The sequence below is a fragment of the Dama dama genome, chromosome 33 (genome assembly GCF_033118175.1).
Source record: "Dama dama isolate Ldn47 chromosome 33, ASM3311817v1, whole genome shotgun sequence".
In the NCBI taxonomy this organism is placed as follows: domain Eukaryota; kingdom Metazoa; phylum Chordata; class Mammalia; order Artiodactyla; family Cervidae; genus Dama; species Dama dama.
Window position 1 is genome coordinate 36823657 of NC_083713.1, and position 21928 is coordinate 36845584.

General features: G+C 37.4%; 1 protein-coding gene across 1 annotated transcript in view; it reads left to right on the plus strand.

The window, feature by feature from the left end:
• Positions 1-21928, plus strand: part of FAP (fibroblast activation protein alpha) — a 73847-nt gene that overhangs the window by 45659 nt on the left and 6260 nt on the right. Inside the window, exons 17-21 of the mRNA XM_061135031.1 lie at positions 4084-4131; positions 10296-10394; positions 10846-10915; positions 11658-11852; positions 17533-17587. Coding sequence (XP_060991014.1) covers positions 4084-4131; positions 10296-10394; positions 10846-10915; positions 11658-11852; positions 17533-17587 — 467 coding nt within the window. The remainder of the gene's footprint in view (positions 1-4083; positions 4132-10295; positions 10395-10845; positions 10916-11657; positions 11853-17532; positions 17588-21928) is intronic.

A 21928-nucleotide genomic window follows, 5' to 3' on the forward strand; every position in this document is an offset into this window, starting at 1 on the left:
AGGTATTATTATCTCCATTTTTTGCAGTTGAGGAAACAGACCTTTTGTAAAAGGTTCACACTGCTGGTGAGCATCAGAGCCAGATGGGAGTAAAAGTTCCTTGGCTATAAATCCCAACCTTATACCCACCATGTGCCACGGCACCATGACGTTGTATTGTGAGGGCAATATCATAAAAAGAAGCATCCTCTGATAAAATGGTTCCTGGACTTCAGCCCCAGTTGCTTGGAGAAATGACAGTCTCCTATAGTCAGGGAAAGAAATGTGAGCTCTTTGTCTTGGAGGCCAGCAATTCTTTGAACTATAGCTTCTATGGGTATAGAAAATAAGCTTTTGTCACCTAGTATGTCCTTCCTAAATTTGAGAAGCATGATAAGTAATTCATTCAAGTATTGAAAAAAAAAAACAGCTCATAAAATATACTAGATGTTTCCTGGTTGTTTAGGTTATATGTCCATTTAACAAATAATTTCTATCCATATTATTTTATTTTATGCATAACCTGTCATCTGTATCTTGAACGCATAGTAAAGCTGGGTTAGGCAACCAGTAAATCATTGAGATATGTTAGGTCTTTGCTAGTCATTATGGGGATTTTGGAAAACTGATCTGAAACATACCTGCCCCTCCATTCTCTGTTCTGACACCCCTCCCCCCACCACTATTAATCCCTGAGTTTCCCTGTGAGTTGAGGGTGGACAGAAAACAAAAGGGAGTTGTTACAAAACATATGCCATTCTTCTGTTTCTGGTGTCAACTGCCTGTATTTGGGTGGGCAGCTCAGAATATAAACAGAATCTCTGACTGATTTCTATCCCTGCTCAGTGTAGAGGACCCTGAGGTTTCCTTTACTTGCCAAAAGAAAGGTTACCTGACACACCGCTTCTTCAGTCCAATCATCTGGACCCAGAACCTCACCTCAGCTCTTTGACTATGTGAAAATGAGTAAGCATTTTAATTCAAATGCCCCCTTTAAGATGGCACAAGATACCACTTTAATATAACACTTTCACAAAAGGTTTCATCTGTGGCATCTCTGTAAAGTCAAAAGATTGTTGTTCATAACCCTATGTGCTGAGAGTGGTTACAGCATTTCAAGGTATACGTTAAATGTCCCTCTCAATTTATGTGCAACATTTTTCATCCCAAACTACGTATTCGTGCAGCATATATTGAAGCTTACATGCCAGGCACAGGGTATCATTGAAATAACTGTCCTGAATCATCTGGTTGTCTATTTTCTCTCCTGGAGGCAGAATAAACTTTCCTTTCATCTTTATATTCATAAGGCCAAAAAAGAATGGTTAGTGCATGATAGACGTAGAATGTTTGTGGAATGAACATAGGTAACTAGGGAAGATCAAAACATTGCTGCCTTTTGCAAAGCGTACCCCAAACCTCATTTTTATGCTGATATTTGTTGTTGTTGTTGTTCAGTTGCTAAGTTGTGTCTGTCTCTATGCAACCCATGGACTACAGCACACCAGGCTCCTCTGTCCATGGGTTTTCCAGACAAGAATACTAGAGTGGGTTGCCAATTCCCCCTTCATGTGATCTTCCCGACCCAGGGATTGAACCTGCATCTCCTGCATTGACAGACAGATTCTTTATTTCTGAGCCACCAGGGAAGCCCTTTATGCTGATACATTTACTGATAAAGACATCAGTGACCCTACTCATATAAACACATTTATAGTTTATGTATTCTGCATTTGTACAGTGCTTTAATGCTTTTTGAAAGCACTATACAACTTTTTAGTGTCTTCCTAAGATCTGCTTGAGCCTAAGTGCCCCCTGAAGAGTAAGGAATCAAATACTAATCTCTCATGAAAAGTTGGTGAAAGACTCCTTTCTGGAACTTGAATCGCCTGACTTTTCCACACTCACTCTTCCTCGGCAGTATGGTAATTTCCCATTTAGCAAAAAATATACTGTGTGGGAAGCATCACATCGTCTGGTGTTTTTGAAGCTCCAGTAAAATGAGTCACTGCACCATCATAGGAAAAACCTTGAAATCTTCCCCTTTAGGACTCAGAGTAAAGCTTCATTATGTAACTTCAAACTCTCTGAGAGAGATGGTGAGTAAATCCCAGATAATAGGATTGAAGTAGGTAAAATCATATTGATGATGCTAACAGAACAAAAGCAGTGCAAAGAATACTTCTGCCACTAGGATCACACCCTCAGGCCACTTGTGTCAAGGGCAGTCTGCCATTAGTTTGTCTCATAGTTTGGGCAAAAGATATATGCTAGTTATCCCTACTGGAACTGCACACCTAGGAACATTCCATAAGGTGGGTGCTGTTTAACTGAAGTTTAGAAATTCAGATTCATGTCTCATTGCCTTGCATGCTATATGCATACATGTACGCCTTACATACAATATGCATTTGTACCTTTTAATAATGTTGAAGAAAATCGAATCAAAATTAAAATCTCTGAGATTAAATTCTATAAAATTTAGACTCCACACAATAAGTACTGCTGGGTTTTGAGGGAGCCTAATAAATGATATCTTTTCTCCTCGCTCTCAGGTCAGATTGAGGAGTCAGGCAGGAAATCAAACTATTAGCTTTATTGCCTATAAAGTTTACCTGGAAGATGGGACTAAGACCCCAGAATCACAATTACCCATACAAATATGGGTGTAACTAGACAGCCTCCGGCTTCGCCCATGGGGCCTGCCACTTTTAACACTTATAGCACACCACACTGAGACGTAAGTCAGAATCACGTTCTCTGAAGGCCGAAAGATGTCAGGAACAAGGCAGAAGAAGGAACTACTCACATCCAGGGTTTCTAATAACTTTACAAACATATCTCCAGGTATTATTTATTCTATATTTCAAGGAAATAATAGTTTTTTTTAATATTTACAGATATTGTTAAAATGACCACTTTTTGGACTTCCCTGGTGGTCCAGTGACTAGGACTCCATGCTTCTACCTCACTGCAGGAGAGCAAAAATTAGATCCCTGTTGGGGAATTAAGATAAAAAAAAAAAAAAGGCCAATTTCTGCACAGAGAACCTGAATTCCATGTCGAAATATATGGTGGACACTGGTTTGCCACTCAGACCTCCTACCTTCAGGACTGGGTCCTCATTTCTCCAGCTGCTGAGAGAGCTGGTGGCTAAAAGCTTACAGCTGGGCCGCCTGCACCCAAGCCAGAGAGCACTCTTCTCTCAGGCCAAAATCAAGAATCACTCCATTCTGGGAGATAAAAGGCAAACTAGTTGGCTCCATTCAAGACAACTCTGAAGGCCAGCCAGCTCCAGAGTTCCCAGTGAGGTTGGCTGAGGTCTCTGTTGTGACTGCACCCCGCCCCACTTTCCCTTAGCCCCCCACCTTTTTTTCTCTTCCCCCACATTAGCTGGGATCCTAATACAGCACCCCAGAAGAGCTTTTGGTGCACAAAACTCCTTCTAGGTCTGTTTTGTAGGGAATGTGTCCTGTCACAGCATATTGAACGGGAAATGTTTTCTATGTAAATTTATTTCTGCCTATAGCGAGCAAACTCCAGGAGTTAGTGATGGACAAGGAGGCCTGGCGTGCTGAGATTCCTGGGGTCTCAAAGAGCCGGACACAACTGAGAGACTGAACCGAACTGAACTGAACTGATAGCAATTAAGTGAAAGAAAAAAAGTTGCTGAGTTCTACCTACCAAAATAAACTGAACATTGAACTAAGACGCAAGATTGAAAATACAGTCTGAGTACTGGTGAAGTTAAAGACACAGCTGAAACTGGCCCATACAGCGTATCTTCCCAGAAGGCCATTTATCACTGCAGCTTCTGGGGCCCATTTGTGTAATTAAATACTGACTCTTTAGGATCATTCTTGGAAATATATACAGGCAACTCTTCTCTTATGTCTATTCTTTGACTGGGCTCTGGTCTCATGTATTGTTTGAATGTAACTTAAAAGGGGATGTTTACTTCTTTATGGGAGAAAAAAAAGTAGTTGTATAAGTAAAAGAGGTGATTGAGCTTGACAGTAATCATAAATACGACTAGCAATTCTTACTGAAAGCTAAATGTTATTTTAAAACTAAGCCACATTTTTGTTTTCATCCCGTGCACAGGCCCAGGCCTCCCCATTTCCACCCTTCATGATGGCCGCACCGACCAAGGTACTGTCTCCACATGCTGTTGTCTTAAGAAATCCTGGACTCTTGTGAAACTAGAGGAAGCAAGACAGCTTCCCCACACCAGCAAGGGGAACAGTGATATATAGCTTATTGCATAGCTTATGATTATATTAATCAACCTATTCTTTGTCAAGCCTGATCATATGAAAGTTAATTATTATTTGCAGTAAGAACCTGGCATAAAGCAGAGGAGTTATATAAGACGAATTAATCCTGTCTTCCCCAATCACCCTTATAAAAACACAGAAGCTTAAAATTGGAAGGAAACTGAAGATTTTTAGTACACTCTCCCTCCGGAATAAGAAGGCCTGTTTTTTTTTTTTTTTTTTAACATCCCGAACTGGAGATGAGTTCCGGATATAACTCCAGTTCAAAGCAGAGGGTGACTATCATGCTAGCTTTTTTGTTTTAACAGCTACATCACACTGTTGCCACGTATGAGAGCCCTGAAATTTGGAGGCTCTTTCCATTTTCAACTGCTATCAAGGCAGATCTCCTCCATCCTGTATTCGTGATATTGGTTCAAAAATAGTTCACAGCTCAAAGATGACCATTTTTAATCTCGAGGGAGATACCCAAGTGTATAATTGCCCTGAGACTCTTCCTGCGGTTCTCTGTTACCTTTTGATTTACTATGAAACGTTGTGGGGTTGAAGTTGATGGAATCTAAGGACAAAAAGGGACTTTAGCACTCAAACCTGTGATTGTCCTTGGACAGCTTTGGTGACAAGTTAGGAGACTGACTGCTTTGGAATTAGTTTGGCTGCCAGTTCAATGGCCTACATACAGGTGAAAATAAGGCAATGGGGAAAATCAGAATCCATTCAGGAGCTCAGGACAGGACAAGCATTGTAATAATGAAACTGCAAATTTAGTTTCGTTTTGAAGTTTTGGGGGTTTTTATTGTTGTTTTAACCTTGTGTCTAATAATGAAATACTTTAAAGAATAACAGATTGTATGTCTGAGTTTGGCTCATTTCAACCTTCAGTGAGGGAAATTTTAAAGCAGGACTAGTTTCAAATCTGTAAGTCTTTGTTTTAATGGAAATCACCATAAATGTGTAATTCTCATTTGTTCTCAAAAGAGAACACAATCTCTGATTTGCATAAAATAATCTTGATAACTTTTAGCCATTTGAATCAGGGGAAAATAATTGCATGACTGCAAAATAAAGGTCAGTTTCTCTTTTTTAACAAATTTCCACTCTGTTACTATCCTTCTCATATTCCTGCTAGATACCAATTTTTGTACTGCTTACAAAACTTTATCACTTCACTCAGTACTTACAAAATAGGTACAATGTTCATGTGTCTATATATGTTATATGTATTTACATGCTTTTAACTCTCAAAACCAATGAAAATTCTTTTATAGTGCAGTTCTGCAAACTTGCCCCATGATGAAATTATTCAGAGAAGTTTATTATAAATACAGGTTCTCAGGCCCTCCTCCAAAATTCCACTTTAATAAGTCTTATATTGGGCTAGGGAATCTGTACTTTCAATCTATTACCAGATAAGCTTTGGAGTAGCTTTTCAGAGCAGATGCTATGTCTTCTATTTATTTAGTTTCTCTTTGCATTTGGTGCCAAAAAGTTTCATCCAGTACATATTTATTAAGCACCTATTACATTAAACCAGGCACTTTGCTAGAAAATACATCCTAAAAATGAAGAGATATTGCATTAGAGATGGTACTGTTCTCAGGAGATTACAGGTCAGTGGGGAATGCAAACTTGTAAACAGACAGTTACAACACAGTGGGATAAAGTATTAAGATAGGGAAAATAGAGATTCATGAAAGCATATTAGCAGGGCTCCTCTTCTGGAATAGGGGGTTAAGAAATGTTTCCTAATGATGACTACATCAACCTTAAGACTCATAAATATAAGGGAGAGATTGATGCTGTTTGGATGTTTAACTTGGTCAAATGGATTCATACTGATGCTTTTTATTGAAAGATGGGACCCACAGTGGAGAGAATGTTTTTGGAGAGGTGATGAATTTTGTTTTGAATATTTAGTTTGAGGTACTGATGACATATATCCAAGAGGAGCTGTCCTGGAGTGACAAACTTTTGGACCTGGATGTTGGAGGACTAGTTTGAGTTGAAGATAATCATCAGGAAGTTATTCATTTATGGAATACGTGGTTACTAAGTTTGTGGAAATGGATGAGAGAGCAGTGTGGGGAAAGTGAGGGTGGGCAAGGGGAGTAAAGAATGAGCCTAGAGTAAAATTGGGCAGAACGCCAACATGAGAAATGGAAAGAGAAAATGAACCTGTAAAGGAGACCAAGGGCGGACAGAAGGAGAAGGACACCCTTGAGAGTATGGACTCATGGCACGCAGAGGAGGAGAGGATCTCAAGAAAAGGGAGTGCTCGTCTGTGTCAAGCACTTCAGAGTAAAACAAGACCTTCCCTAAATCAATGAGCTTAGCAAAGCAAGGATGAGCATTAGCTTAGTCAGAACAGTTTCAGTGGAGTGGTGGTGGTAGAAGCAAGACTGAAGTAAATTTAGGTTTGCACAGGAGGTAAGTAAATAAAAAGAGACTATTTTCAATAGGTTTGACTGATGAGTGGAGGAAAGAGGTGGATAATCCTGGAAGAGATTGATAGAGGTTTAAATTAGCTTTTGAAAGCTGATAAACATTTGAGAATGGTTGAATGCTAATGGAAGAAATGTGGAGACCATGGTTGAAGACATAAAGGAGTGGATGTCCCTCCACTCTGGGTAAAGTGGAGTCCAGAGACAGGTGAGGAAATTAATCTCTGGCCTTTGATAAGAGAGAATGAGGACATTTTTGGTGTATTTCTATGAAAGTTTGTAGAAAACAAGGCTTCCCTGATAGTTCAGTGGGTAAAGAATCCACCTGCAATATTTTGTAGAAAACAGTGCAATGGCTATATTTTCTCTGCAAAGTGAAGTAAAGTCATTGGACAATAACAGATAGCACTTGACCCAGATGCTATAAAAACATAGAAGAGTTGACACTTGACATGGAGGACCCATTTGAGGCATAGGTACTTCAGACACAGCAGATTTTCATTAAAATTGATCAACTGATTAGCTTTATTTATCAGGTTTCCTGAAGAGTCTTCACATAATTTAATTAATGAATAATATATCATAGTTAATATGATTTTAACAAATAAATCAGATGTGATCTATCATTCTTACACCTTGATTTCATCATAATGAAGAGTCTCCAAACATATGGAGAGCACAATGACATATCATGTACTTGGTACTGAGCATGCTGGGCATCGAGTATACAATGATGAGTAAAAGAAGATAAAAGGTATAGTCTGGGCTGTAGCAATCCTTGCCACATTATACACTTCTAAGGCAAAGCCACATAGAGAAGTCCAATTGCAACCCCTCCCTCTCTTCACAGCCCTATGAAATTCTATTTTGCTCCAAGAGGTAGGAAAATTACTCATTTACTATCCATAAAGATGCAACTCTGGACTGTAGAAGTATTAATAAGCTTTTCTATTCAACTTGTCATTTCAGTAAGTCCTTATCTGGGAACAGATTAGAGAAGGAATCAAGGTCAATCCAATCAGGCAACATCCATGTATTGTCTCAGACTTCCAGCATCTGTTGGCAAAACGATAAACATGGTCAAGTAAATATGACAGCCCCTCTGTGTGCTTGCTCCACATAGATTCCCTTTATCCTTGACAGTTCCGCAGTCAGAACCCATACACAGAATGAAGGACTGGCTTCATTGTACTTAGAACTGAGTATTCATTTAACTTATCTTTTTTAGTTTTGAGTTTTTAATTGAAATATAGTTAATCTACAATGCTGTGTTAGTTTCAGGTGTATAGCAAAGTGATTCAGTTATGCATGCATGCTAAGTCACTTCAGTTGTGCCCAGCTCTTTTCGACCTCATGGACTATAGCCTGCCAGGTTCCTCTGTGCATGGGATTCTCCAGGCAAGAGTACTGGAGTGGGTTGCCATTTTCTCCTCCAGGGGATCTTCCCAACCCAAGGATCAATCCACACCTCTTACATCACCTGCTTTGGCAGGAGCATTCTTTACCCCTAGCACCACCTGAAAAGTCCTTAAAGTGAAAGTCAAAGTCAAAGTCACTCAGTTCTGTCTGAGTCTTTGTGACCCCAAGGACTGTAGCCTGCCTGGGTTCTCTGTCCATGGAATTCTCCAGGCAAGTATACTAGAGTAGGGGCCCATTCCCTTCTCCAGGGATTTTCCGGAATCCAGGGATCAAATTTAGGTCTCCCGCATTGCAGGAAGATTCTTTACCTTCTGAGTCACCAGGGAAGTTCATTTATATGTGTATGTATATATATATATACACATATATGTGTGTGTGTGTGTGTGTGTGTGTGTGTGTGTATAGTCTCTTTCCAGAGAAGGCAATGGCACCCCACTCCAGTACTCTTGCCTGGAAAATCCCATGGACGGAGGAGCCTGGTAGGCTTCAGTCCATGGGGTCATGAAGAGTCAGACACGACTGAGCAACTTCACTTTCACTTTTCACTTTTACGCATTGGAGAAGGAAATGGCAACCCACTCCAGTGTTCTTGCCTGGAGAATCCCAGGGATGGGGTCGCACAGAGTCAGACACGACTGAAGTGACTTAGCAGTAGCATAGTCTCTTTCAGATTCTTTTTCATTATAAGGTGTTACAAGATACTGAATGTATTGATAGTTCCCTGTTCTATACAGAAGGTCCTTGTTGTTTATCTATTTATACACAGTAGTACATATATGTAAATCCCAACCTCCTAATTTATCTCTCCCCGTCTCCTGTTATTCCCTTTTTTTGTTTTAACTTTTAAATTGCCACAACTATCTCTTTCCTGATGGATTATCCAAAGTTAAAATGAAATGTATTATGTATCTTATACAACTCATACCAAAACATCTATCCTTGTTCTAAGATTAAATGTAACACGTTGACGCAAAATGCCATGAGTACATGAAAACTGAGAGTTACAAGAGAAGTGGTTTGGCAAACTTAGTGTAGTTACAAGTACTCCCCCAGCTCCCCATCTTCAAGGACCACTTTTTTAAAAAAGCACAAAAACAAAGAATCCACAGGCCTGCTGCATTTCAGAAGTCATCCAGACACTCTTTTTAAAAATAAAGCTACAAACGTCACTTATTATTCAAAAACCTAACTTTTCTCAGGAGATCAATGGATTTGTTCAGTTAAACAACAGTTTTTTAGGAGATCTTTTCCAGGTGCCCCCTTTGAGAGTTCTCTTTAGGAGTCTTGGGTTGGCTCTGATGGTAAAGAATCTGCCTGCAATGCAGGAGAACCAGGTTCAATCCCTGGGTTGGGAAGATCCTTTGGAGAAGGAAATGTGAACTCACTATAGTATTCTTGCCTGCAGAATTCCATGGACAGAGGAGCCTGGAGTGCTACAATCCATGGGGTCACAAAGAGTCAGACATGACTGAGTGACTAACACTTTACGATGAAAGACAAAGATCATAGTGTGTTTATATGGTTGTCCTACTAAGATATATAACTACCTTGAAAGAAAGGATTTGAAGGAATTGAATGCACAGTAATTCAATTACAAAAAAAAAAAGAATATCCTATATTAAGCAAGTACAGCAGGAAGAGTTTAAGAAAGAAATAGATGTGAAAAAAATCACAGACTTAATATTTGATCTTGTGCACTGAAGATTTTAAAACAAACTTTATAGCTATATACTTAATTGCTTTAAATATGAAGTATCAGCAATATAGATTTTATTTCTACCACTTTTGTTTACTAAAACTATTTTGTTTACTAAAACTATTTTTGTTTACTAAAACTATCTTTTTCCAAAATGCTACTTACTCAGGGCACTTATTAAAAAAAGTTTGACACAGGAAAATGTGGCTGACTACTGTGATTCTGCTATTACTTCTGTTACTTCTGTGATTCTGCTCAAAATGAGTTTTGATGCCATCAGGGTCAGTTTAGGAGACAATGATTGATGTCTCTTACAAGCTCATCCCTGCTGTAAAGCCTGTATTAAAAATCTGCTTGTCAATATGAAAATCCTTAAACAATCCATATACCATTTGAGTTTCATCCATAGTAAATTCAAAGACATTTTAAGAAAGAAATTTTTTATAGAACTTCTATTAATTAAAAATGAACTTTTTTTTTAAGAAATTAAAATCCTGGAAGACAACAAGGAATTGGAAAATGCTTTGAAAAATATTCAGCTGCCTAAAGAAGAAATTAAGAAACTTAAAGTGGATAATATTAGTAAGATCTTTAAAAACTTCTCATGAATAAATATGAAGCTGAGCACTTATCTTGCTTTTTAAAAACAAAATTGTAGGGTAAATATTATAGTACAACCCTATAATATTATGGGATCTTAATTTAAAAATCTTACTGTAGCAATAAGGTTTTATGAAATATCTCTCATATGTTTGTGAATAAGGTTGATATTTTTCTATAGCTCCATTTCAACGCTGATTTTTTTAAAGTTTATCTAATTTTAATTTTAGAATGTGTGCTTCTACAAAAACAATAGTTTGATATTTCTAGTAACTTGTAAATTAGACAAAATACATAATAAAAATAAAAATACAGTCTTGATTCTTCACAATTTACTAATTATAAGTTGATTTTATGTTATATATTATTATTAAAGAAAATAAATAATGCTGAGCATTGTGGAATGAAGATTTTTCTGTTTTTGTTTTTCAAGCATTGTGGTACAAGATGATTCTTCCTCCTCAGTTTGACAAATCAAAGAAGTATCCCTTGCTAATTCAAGTGTATGTAATATTTTCTTTGGTTTAAAAACTATTTATTGAAAGTATGCTGTATTAAATACACATTTGTGAGATAGAATGAACCATTCTCCTCGGTAACAGTTCCTATTGATGCTGTTTTTATATATTCCCCAACTAATCAGAGTAAATAAAATATGGCTATTTAAAATAGCTTGAGAAAGTTTTGAGATTTTTAGATGGACTTCCTTGCATTTGCTGTTTTGAATTTCCTTTGTGTGGCAAATTGCCTAATGTGTCAGAATACCTTTGAGATAGAGCAATTGCAGCCAAAAAAATATTGTAAATCATCTTCACGTCTTATGTAATTGAGTTAGAAATGAAATAAGGGAATGGAATACATTTTGTGGAATCACACCCCAAATCAGTGCTGACCTACACACAATTTGCTTAAAACACCATGCATTTTTTTTAGTATATCTTATGCCTGCTTTTAGCAAGTGGCAGGTGGCAGAAATGACGAAAAACCCACACATATTCCTTGAAATGCCAACCCTAGATGTATCCGTTTTGGGGAATAGGAGGGGCTGTGTCCCAGAACAACTTCCTTGTAGCAAACCTCTGGGAAAAGCCTGGTCCTCTCTTGATTCTGAGCCAGTTTTAATGCCGCTGATATTGAAATTTTATCATACAAATGTACTGGGAAATACTAAAGGCAATTCTTGGCCCCGATGGGAAGTTGAGTTTCACAAAAACATCAGAGATTCTCTTTCTTTTTTCCCTTTAGGTATGGTGGTCCCTGCAGTCAGAGTGTAAGATCTATATTCTCTATTAGTTGGATATCTTATCTTGCAAGTAAGGAAGGGATAGTCATTGCCTTGGTGGATGGTCGAGGAACAGCTTTCCAAGGTGACAAACTCCTGTATGCGGTGTATCGAAAGCTGGGTGTTTATGAAGTCGAGGACCAGATCACAGCTGTAAGGTGAGCGCCTTCTCATTCAAACAGAAACTGATGTCAGCAACAGTTATGCAATAACTTCTGGGTTTCTCCATCCTTCATGCCTTAATTCTTTTTGTCTATTTTCCTAACGTCATCTAAAGCTATCATTAATCATCAAGGGATATTTTTACCCAATATGAGAAAAAAATTATTCACGGAAAAGAGTAGAAAAATAATTTGCAGTGAAAGATGGTTAATACTCTCTTTCCATGTTTTAGGCATTCTAATAGCCTTTCATTAACATGGCTCACAATTAACAGAAAAATTTGTATAACTCTAGGAATAGTCTGTAGAAAATCAGACATCTGAGTGCTCAAGCCTTGTGGATTCTGCCTCATAAATTCAGAAATGGCTCAAGATTTCATCGGCACTGTGTACTTACAGATATCAGACATTCATTTGTAATTAAACGATCATATTAGCAAGAAAGTGTTTTCCTACTTTCATTTGACAAAAAAAATATTTTATGTAATAGAAATTACATTATGAAAACATTTAGAGGAAATATAGATTTATAATCTGACTTCTTCCCAACTATATTCTCAACCACAATTTATGACTCAATCATTTCTTCCTGAAACAAAAAGAAAAGAGTCACCAAAATTGTTCCTAATTTGGAAGCACTGTGCAGGATTAATCTGGATATTTCTTATAGTTGTCAGGTTTTTCTTATTATGGTATGAGTAGGTGACATTAGAGAATAGTAGTTTGTAAATGTAAAAACTAACACAGCCTGATTGCACTCTTAGTCATGGGTATACGTGCATGCATGACAGCTAAAGGTCAAACAATGCTTCACAGAAAAGAGCAATTTAGAAAATTAATTAGTATGTTTCTTTTATCATCTTAATATCACTAATGGTTATTGATTTCAGTGTAGCATGCCTAGCACAGACTGTATTTAACACATAGGAGCCAGGTCCAGACAACACTTTTCTGTATATTTTTGTCTCTAATCAAAGCAGAAGGGTTTAGACTCACAAGCGATTTTTTTTTAAATAGAAAAGTAATCATATGCTTTTAAATTTTCATTCTGTGAACACTAATTACACACACACACACAAAACAGCCAATTAAAAGCAAAGTCTATTTGGATAAAATCTAACAAACTAATAAGTAAATTATTAAATAACGCTACACAATATGTAGGCATTATTCACACTTAACTTCTAGGAGGCGCCATCTTTCCTACTCACCCAGATTTTTGGCCTTTCCACTATTTCAACTTTTTTGAGAGATACTTCTGTGTGACAGAGAGTCATAGGAAAGGTAATTCAAAGAAAAATTCCAAGATACAATGTCTCATATAAGACTATGGTATGCCTTAAGAATATTAACACAGCTATTAGCATTATAGACGTAATTCTTTTTTGGCTGTGTGTCACACTTGCTTGTATTAAACCATGCAATAAAACACCAGGGACATGTAATTCTGGGACAATATCAAAGGACAGAGATGTAAACTGTGGTTTATAATTCAACTTTCCAAAGTTGGTAGAGCTAAAAAGTGATTTGTATGGTGTTGATTAAAAACAATCATTACCATCATACATCATTATATGTTTGTGCATTTATTTATCACCAAAAATGTGGCATTCAAATTTAAGAGGAATACCTCAAGAAACAGAAGAGATAGAACAGATAACTTCTTAATGTTTTTATTTGGATGAATTGAAAATTTAAATCTGATATCCATGCACTGACCTTAACATAATTGTTATTTCTGTTCAACACATGGAACAGGAAGCCACAAATTCTATTGATTTTTCACAATAACATAAATGACGCTTAGAACTGAAATGAAGATGGACCAGAGGCTGTAACTGGCCACCTTTGCCTCCTCTGAGCCATTTTTGGATGGAACCTGAAGAAAGTTTTTGTACTGTAGATCAGACATATGTTCACTCATTGACTCAGCCATTCAAGAGCAGGTGAAGTAGTATATGCAATTACAATACTCTGTATAAAATCATGCAATTTACAATCTCAACTTTCAGTGCACTTACAGTTTCTGAAGAGTGAATAAACCACATACACTCAACAGACAGCATGGTTGTTAGATGGAACTTTCTGTATTTACCTCAGTGAACAGGGGTGTCTGTGCGGCCCATGCAAAGTGCATCTACAGCAGTAGAGATGCCAACTGGGGTTGGCCTTTGCCTTGCTTGAAGCCATTATTCTGCAAAAGTATAAGGGAGGCCTTGAAACCCAATGTTTTGAGAAGACAAAAGCTAGAGGATAGATTTATAGTGATAATTCTGGAAAGAATTCAATCACATATTTTCCAGAGAAATGTTTTAGGAATCAGACCCTGAATGTCTGACCTGAGGACTTGGGATTGTAATCCCTCTATGGTAGTCCTCCAACTCTTGTTGCTGTCGTTCAGTCGCTAAACTGTGTCTGACTCTGCAGCGCCACAGACCATAGTCCACCAGGCTTCTCTGTCCATGGTCCTCAAATTACCTCTTCCTGCAAAAAAAAAAAAAAGAAAGAAAGAAAGAATGAAATTTGTTTCCTTGAATCTCTTAGGAAATGCAATCAGGCTAAATTTTTTACATACCAAAAAAATCATATGTACATACGTACAAATATGTACATATTTGAAAATACTAGTAAATACTAGTCAAGGTTGAGAAATAAATTCAACGAAGCAAAGCAGGGGAAAAAAAGCCCTACAGCTGCACAAATTTTGAATGCCCCAAAGGAAATATGTTTGAGGTCAAAACTTAAGTAAAACTGAGACCGACGTTCTTCAGGCTCCTTTGCAAGTGGTACACATGTGAGTCCCTTAAAGTTTCAGTAGTTACAGGGTCAAATCTGCTCATTTGGGGTAAGTTCAGCACTTTAGACATTCCCACAATTTTGAAATTTTATATAACTTCAGGGATAGTGGTAAGACAGAATTATATGAGAAACAATATACTGTTATACATGATATCAATAAAGACATTTCCAAACTAGAATAATAATCAATCAAGAGGGTTCAAACTGATCTTTAGTCTAGGGTTATTTTTAAGAGAGAAAATTTGTAAAGTCCAGACCAGTCTCCAAAATTAGAAAAGCATGCTTTTTCCCCTGTTATTAACATTTTGTTGATTTAACTACATTATTGGCAGTATTTCTGATAACCCTCCTGAAAGCTCTTCAGAATTTTGGAGGTAAATTTTATAAAGCCTGGTTGGTCTCAAAGTGCTCAGATTATCTAGCTAACCTTTAACCTAGTCTTGCCACATTAAGTGTTAATGTTTCATTTCCATGTTAACTATTGCGCTATCATTTCCTGTAAATGTCATCCTTTTGGAATAAACCTAGGAAGGGAGCTGTTAAGAATTTCCTGTTCCCATGTATCACCTGTTATTTGCTTTTACCCCAGATGCAAAGCAATATGATTGCTAGCTTCTGGGAGATCATAAAATCATGATTGATTTTATGGCTTCGAACTGGCTTCAAGCACTAGCAGCAAGATTGCTTTGTTTGGGTTTTGTTTTTTTTTTTGACAAAGAGAGTGAACCTTCTTTTCTTTCATTTGGCTTTTGAAGTTTGTGGGCGAATTGCCAAAATACCACAGTTGACAGCCCGTTTTCTCTACCTACTGTGAACAAGCATCCACACAGGTAGCAACTCTCCATTTGCTACCGCATTTCTCCCCTGAAGACGCCTCAGTGTCCTTCAGAATTAGTGTCGAGTAAGCTGTGACTGACGGGGCTTCTTCCCATCTGTTTGTCCCGGGCATCTGCCCAACTCCTCTGTGCAGCAGAAACGTGCATTTTGAATCCATGCAACGAGCAAAATGGTTGCTGTGAAATCCCTTTAAGAAATTCCATTATTCAACTAACTCAAATCACTCCATCCTAGTTCCAGAGAAGAACGAGGAAGGACATTAATGTCACTTAAGGCAACCAAAAATAAAAAAAGGAGTTTTTCTGGTCATGAGTGTCACTTTGGACTCATGCCCTTCTTTTCCTTCACTGTCCCATCCAGGCCTCTGTAATTGCTCATTCACTTTGCTTTTTCCTTCCACTGCTTCTGTTTCTTTGAGAGTTTCTTCTATCAAAACATTCCCTAAATAAATCACAATGACTCTCGAACACCAGCCCTCAGGTAAGCATGGAGTAAATTAGCCCAAAACACTCTTGCTTTGTACCAGCAATGCACTTAGATTTCTGAGGGTTTCCCAGGACTTTCTGAAGGTCACCATTAAGTGTGGCCCTTTGCTCCTAAGGAGAGATTTGTCTTCAAATTTGATTTCAAATGGAGGCTCTTTTGTGATGGAGCTTGAATGAATCATGTTCATATTCTAAAAGATACATATAGTTGTCCAAACCATGATAAACAGAGGGTATCTAAATATGAAATGAGAGAGGGATAGATATTTTTCCACGGACGGATGCGACCAAAAATGAGGCAGTGATTATAATGTGTGCGTGTGACTAAGTCGCTTCAGTCATGTCCACCTCTTTGCTTCCCTATGGACTGTAGCCTGCCAGGCTCCTCTGTCCATGGGATGCTCCAGGCAAGAATATTAGAGTGGGTTGCCCTGCCCTTCTCCAATTATAATGCATGTCAACTTAAATAAAAGGTTAAAATGAGGCAAACTCAAAATTGTTTAAAAATGAGTTTATTCAGGTATAGCAGAGGAATTGCAGTTCTGGACTCACAAACTATAGCAAGTTATAGGGCAGTTCATTGAGGGTTTGGGATAGGCTGTATTATAGGCAGGGAATATAAAGAGGGGAAGAGTTCAGTGAGAGTCTGTTAAAATCAAAAACAGAGACCAACTTTGACTACTACCTGGGCAGATAAAACCGGTCCCATCATACAAACAAAGCTCAGTTAAATGTATTTTGAGGAACTAACCTGACTTGGGTCATTTCTTTTTCTGGTCTCTGGAAACCATAAGCAAAACTTTCCAAGGATGATATGAGGCCAACTCCCTATCATTTAAGAAAATTTCAGTAATATCAGTTTTCTGCACATCAGGCATATATGGAAATCAGTCTCTCAGTCCTGAGGGCACCTGTGTGCGATTTTTCATTTATATTTTTCAGTCCCATTTTAGACTGAAATTCTTTCACATTAATACATAAGCAAACAAAATCATAAGAAATTAATAAAATGTAAAACAGGAACAACAAAACCTTTTTTTTCCCCCAAAACCTGCAGTTTTGGAAATTTGGTCCCACTCAAGATGGTATTACTTCTGGTGTTACTCTGAGCCTGTCTCTCTCTTTTTTTTACTTATAAATAACTTAACTACATTTAATATTAAATTCAAAAACAGGTAGCTATAGTCTGAACTAACCATTTACCTGTTCAGTGCACTAAAAAATTATTTCCCCTTTCGGTCAATACTCATTTGCTGAATATGAGCTTCTTCATCTGAGCCCCAAGTAACTCACCAGCCAGTTAGGGTAGGAGGCCTTACAGCCGTGAGAGTACTACTCAATAGATGTACCATAGAGTTTAACAGCTCCTTTTATCCTTTGCAGAAAACACGATAATATTATTTTAATTATTTGTAAATGCAACCTTATTATGCATGTGTTTAAACAAAGAAAACGTAGCGTTTCTATTAAATCTTTGGATTAAATATGCTTGTGTAATGAAGTAAATGTCATGTGTACACACTTAAAATTCTAAAAATTTGTTTCTTTTACTTTAGAAAATTCATAGAAATGGGTTTCATTGATGAAAAAAGAATAGCCATATGGGGCTGGGTGAGTTGTTTTATATGTTTTATGCCTGTTATTTGGTTCAGCAATCATCATTTTCTAAAGTGTTCGCTTATAAGATTTCTCATGAAATGTTAATGTTGCAACATAATTTGATCTGTCAATGGAAACAGTCAATTTGGATAATCTGGGCTTCAAAGTGGTGGCTTTAAGTGTTTATTCCTTTTTTAAAAATCATTTTGTTTCTCCCTTATATAGAAAATTAACTCATAATTAATACTCTTTCACTTAATTTCTGCTATTAGAGTATATAGAACTGAACCATATTCATCAGAGGTTTAATCCCCTTTGTTATTTTAGAGTTAACATATTTCTTTTATACTTCATTTTATACTTCATTTCATTTTAATGAAAAGCTAAGATAAAGTTGAAAATTACAGGAAATTTCAAAGTATAAATTCCCTAGGACCCAGTCTATCCTAGTCATATCTTGACTATTTGATTCTTATTTTTGTAATCAGATTTTTTCCCAGAACTAATGTTAATTTCTGCTAATTGGGAAGAGATAATTAATTACCAGTTATAGGTTGTGGAGATCATTTCTCAAGTTTGAGAGACTATACTGGTTTTCTAAATACATACTGAAAGAAAGTGGCGACATTTACCAGTCTTGGGCAATAAAGTCACTGGAAAGTTCAGAGAACTATGGGAAAGAGTTTAGAATTGCCTATTATAAATTATGATAATCACCCTTCAGAGAAGAGTTCCTGTTTCACTTTTTGGTCTGAATTTGTACATTTGCAAGTCAATTTGTAGCCATTTGTGCTTGGGTTGTTTTTCTTGGCTGTTTTCTGAGAGCGGCCTGCACAAGATGGAGGGAATGAAACCCAATATTGAAGGGAATCTGCAGGATTCCTCTCAGCTCAGTGACCAGATGAAGAGCTGTTATGAATTTGTGGAAAGTTGTTACTTCGAGCCATTTGGTCCTTCTTAAAACTATCAAATGTTAAGTATCAAAACAGAATGGAATTCAAATGGGTGGAAATAAATGAAATATTTTATAGTGAAACATTTCAGATAAGACCTTTCTTACCGTCCATTTTTATAAAATTTCCTAAAGTAAATTCTTGAAAGATTCACATTTTGAACTGAAGACTTACATATAATCATAAACATGTCTCTCAGATTTTCACTTTGCTTTTACTTCAGGCTTTGAAATAGCCATAAAGTGAACTTTTAATTTCATTTCTAGAACATTTTAGGTTGAAGTACTTTAGTAGAGAACCACGTATGTAGATGATTTAAGAAACCCCCTCATCACATGAAGGAGAGTGGGCTTTATCCATGATTCTGTAACATGTTTCTCCTCTTAGTTTTCTGTTTCTGTGATCATTATACTCTATTCATCCTTTATATGTTGGTAGTTTTCTGGATCTGGTCTTGATTCTCACTGTTCTTCACTTTCTTGGGGAAATCCACATGGTTTCAAAGACAAGGCCAGCTGCCAGATGCCTGCCTTTAGTCCCCACCTCTCTCTTCTGAGTGCCACATTTCAAATGCCTACTGATCAGACAGGACTGCAAGGCCCTTGGCAATCTGATTGCAACCTAATTTTTCAGTCTCATCTCCCTCTACTTCTCCCCACACCTTATGAATAATTTGATTTGTCTGTGCCATGAGTCAATCACTCCTGTTCTCTGCACCTCAGTGCCCATCCTCTTCTTCCATGCCCCATGTCTTCCTCTCTCCAAAATGCAAAATTTCTGCTTATTCTTTTAAGACCCAACTCAGATATAACCTTTGTATGCTCCAGTAGCTCTTTATTACTGCTCTTATAGGAATTACCATTTATCTTGTTTGTGCATTGTTTTCTCTCACAAGAATGTAAGCTCATCAGCGGAATGGACTTTGTCTTTCAACTTTGTTTCTCAAATGCTTAGCGCAATATTGGCCATCTCACATACATATGAGGCTGTTTAAGCTGAATTTAATCCTGTAAGTTAACGTTCCTCCAATGTGTCGTATTAATACCACGAAATTTGGGGGCAAACGTTCTCTGGTCTAATACTTTGGTAAATTATGAAGTCTATATAATAGTGCATATAGATTCCATGAAGAACAGTGAAGAAACCTGTTAATTTTTTTTTAATATAGCATTACCAAAAAGTATTTGATTCCATGGGTACCTCTTTGAGAAGTGGTCTTGAAGTCAATAGGGAGTGAAATTGGAGTCTTAGAAAGATATTCTTGGCTGCAGAGTGAAGAATGGCCTGATGTTGGGAGAGGGAGTGGTTCAAAGGACAAGGAGGGATGTAGTATTGGCAACAAATACCAAGGGCCTGAATTTAGGCAGTGAAGAAAGGGGTAAAAATAGGTCATAGTTTTTTGTGTTCTTTTATAATACAATAAGCAGAGACCTAGGGGAAATTGGAGAAGGGAAAGAGAAAGATGTTGAGAATGACCATTTGGGTTTGTTTACCTCTTACTGTGTTCTGTAAGTATCTGTTTCCACAAAGTATTAGACACCTTGCTAAACTGAGAAATACACTAAAGCTGACTACACAATTTTTTCTTTGGCCAGTTGGTCAGTAAGTTACAAATCAACCATTTCCCTCCATCATGCAGATTAAGAAGGGGAGAGAAGGAAGGCATTTTCATTGTACCCTTTCATTTTTCTGGCACACAAACTAACATCTAGTAGCCTGGTTTTTAGCTACTTAATAGATATGTACTATGTACTCAGCCCTATGATTAGGAAGTGTCTGTTATGACAGTGGTTCTGACCTGGGCAGTTTTGCCACTCGGGGATGTTTGGCAAAGTCTGGAGTCATTGGTTGTCAGAACTGGGGGAGTGCTAGAGCATCTAGTGAGTAGAGGCCAGAGATGCTGTCAAATATCCCACAATGCACAAGACAGCATCCAACAGAAGAGAATTATCCAGCCCCCAATGTCAATAGTGCCAAGGCTGAAAAACCTTGATTTATATGAAGAAAAATTAAAGCAATTATTCTGACAATTGAAGAGCAGCAGGGGTTTTGCTAAATTATTAGAATAACAACCTCATTTATGGGCTTTGCTTTGTTAATATAGACCTAGCCAGGTGGTGTTGAATAAGCATTAGTTCGTGATTTAATCTTAGTTCCTTTCTCTTCCAGTGACTAATTATAAGCAATTTGAATTGCTATGTGTGATCAACGATGTAAAAGTAGGACAAATGCACCTCTAATGAGACTATATTAGACTCTGAACTTAAAACTTGCCAAAAAAGGTTGCCCTAATGTAGGGATATAGAGGAACTGGCTTGTTGTCAGATATCCTGCAGTTGAGTCTCAGCTCCACCACTTACTCTAAATTTATTCTGAGCCTCAGTTTCCTCATCATGAAATGCAACAATAATTTCCCCACCAAGTCACTGTGAGAGTTAGATGAGTTAATAGGAAAGTCATATATTAAACAAATATTGATTCTATTCCTGATGTGTTTCAGATCACATCGTTAGTGCTAGGGGGGACATTCATTAACAAGACGGACAAAAATCTCCATCTTTATCAAGTTGGGAATGGTTGGGGAGAAAGGCAATAAGCAAGAAAAATAAATAGCACAGATAGGATTGTTAAACAATGGTTGGTCCAATGGAGGAAAGCAAAACAAGAAAGGAGTAAGGAGCATCATACAAGATTGATGCAGTTTTAGATTAGAAGGACAGGTGAGACTTTTTTTTTTTTTTTTTTTTGAGTTAAGACTTGAAAAAGGAAGGAATTTAGCCATGCCAATTGTGGAGACAAGAAAATTCCAAGCAGGGGCTGGTGGCATTTGCAGAAGTCCTGAGGCTAGATCATGCTTAGAGAGTTCAAAGAATATTAAGAGAGCCAGTGAGCAAAGAGAAGTGGGATGGGGGAGAAAGGAGACAGAGCCTGTAGGACCACAAAGACTGTTGCAATGACCTTAGCCCTACAAATGTTAACTAGTTATTGCTATTGTCTGTAGGCAAAATAGTCCAGTCCGATTTATAGCTCCCATCAGAATACTATTCCATAAATCCCTCAAAATTCTGTGCCCTTCTAAGAAAGTTTTTAAAGATATCCTTCATTTAAACAAAATGGCAAGGCATCTAAGTGCAAAGGACAAAATTCTAGAATTCTCATGGCCAATCTGCTCCGTGGGTTCTTTTCTTACTGCATCCACCCACTCTGCCTTGGAGCCCCACCCATGGGAGAGCAGAAAAAAGTCAACTCGGGTGGTTTTTTTTTTTTCTCTTTATTTCTACAATAGAAACAGCTTTTCTAAGCTGCCTGAGAATTTAAAGTACACCTTCTTTTGTTGTGCTGCTGCTATGCTAGTTTTGCTTTTACAAATTTCGGGAGACAATGTGTTCATATCGAAAAC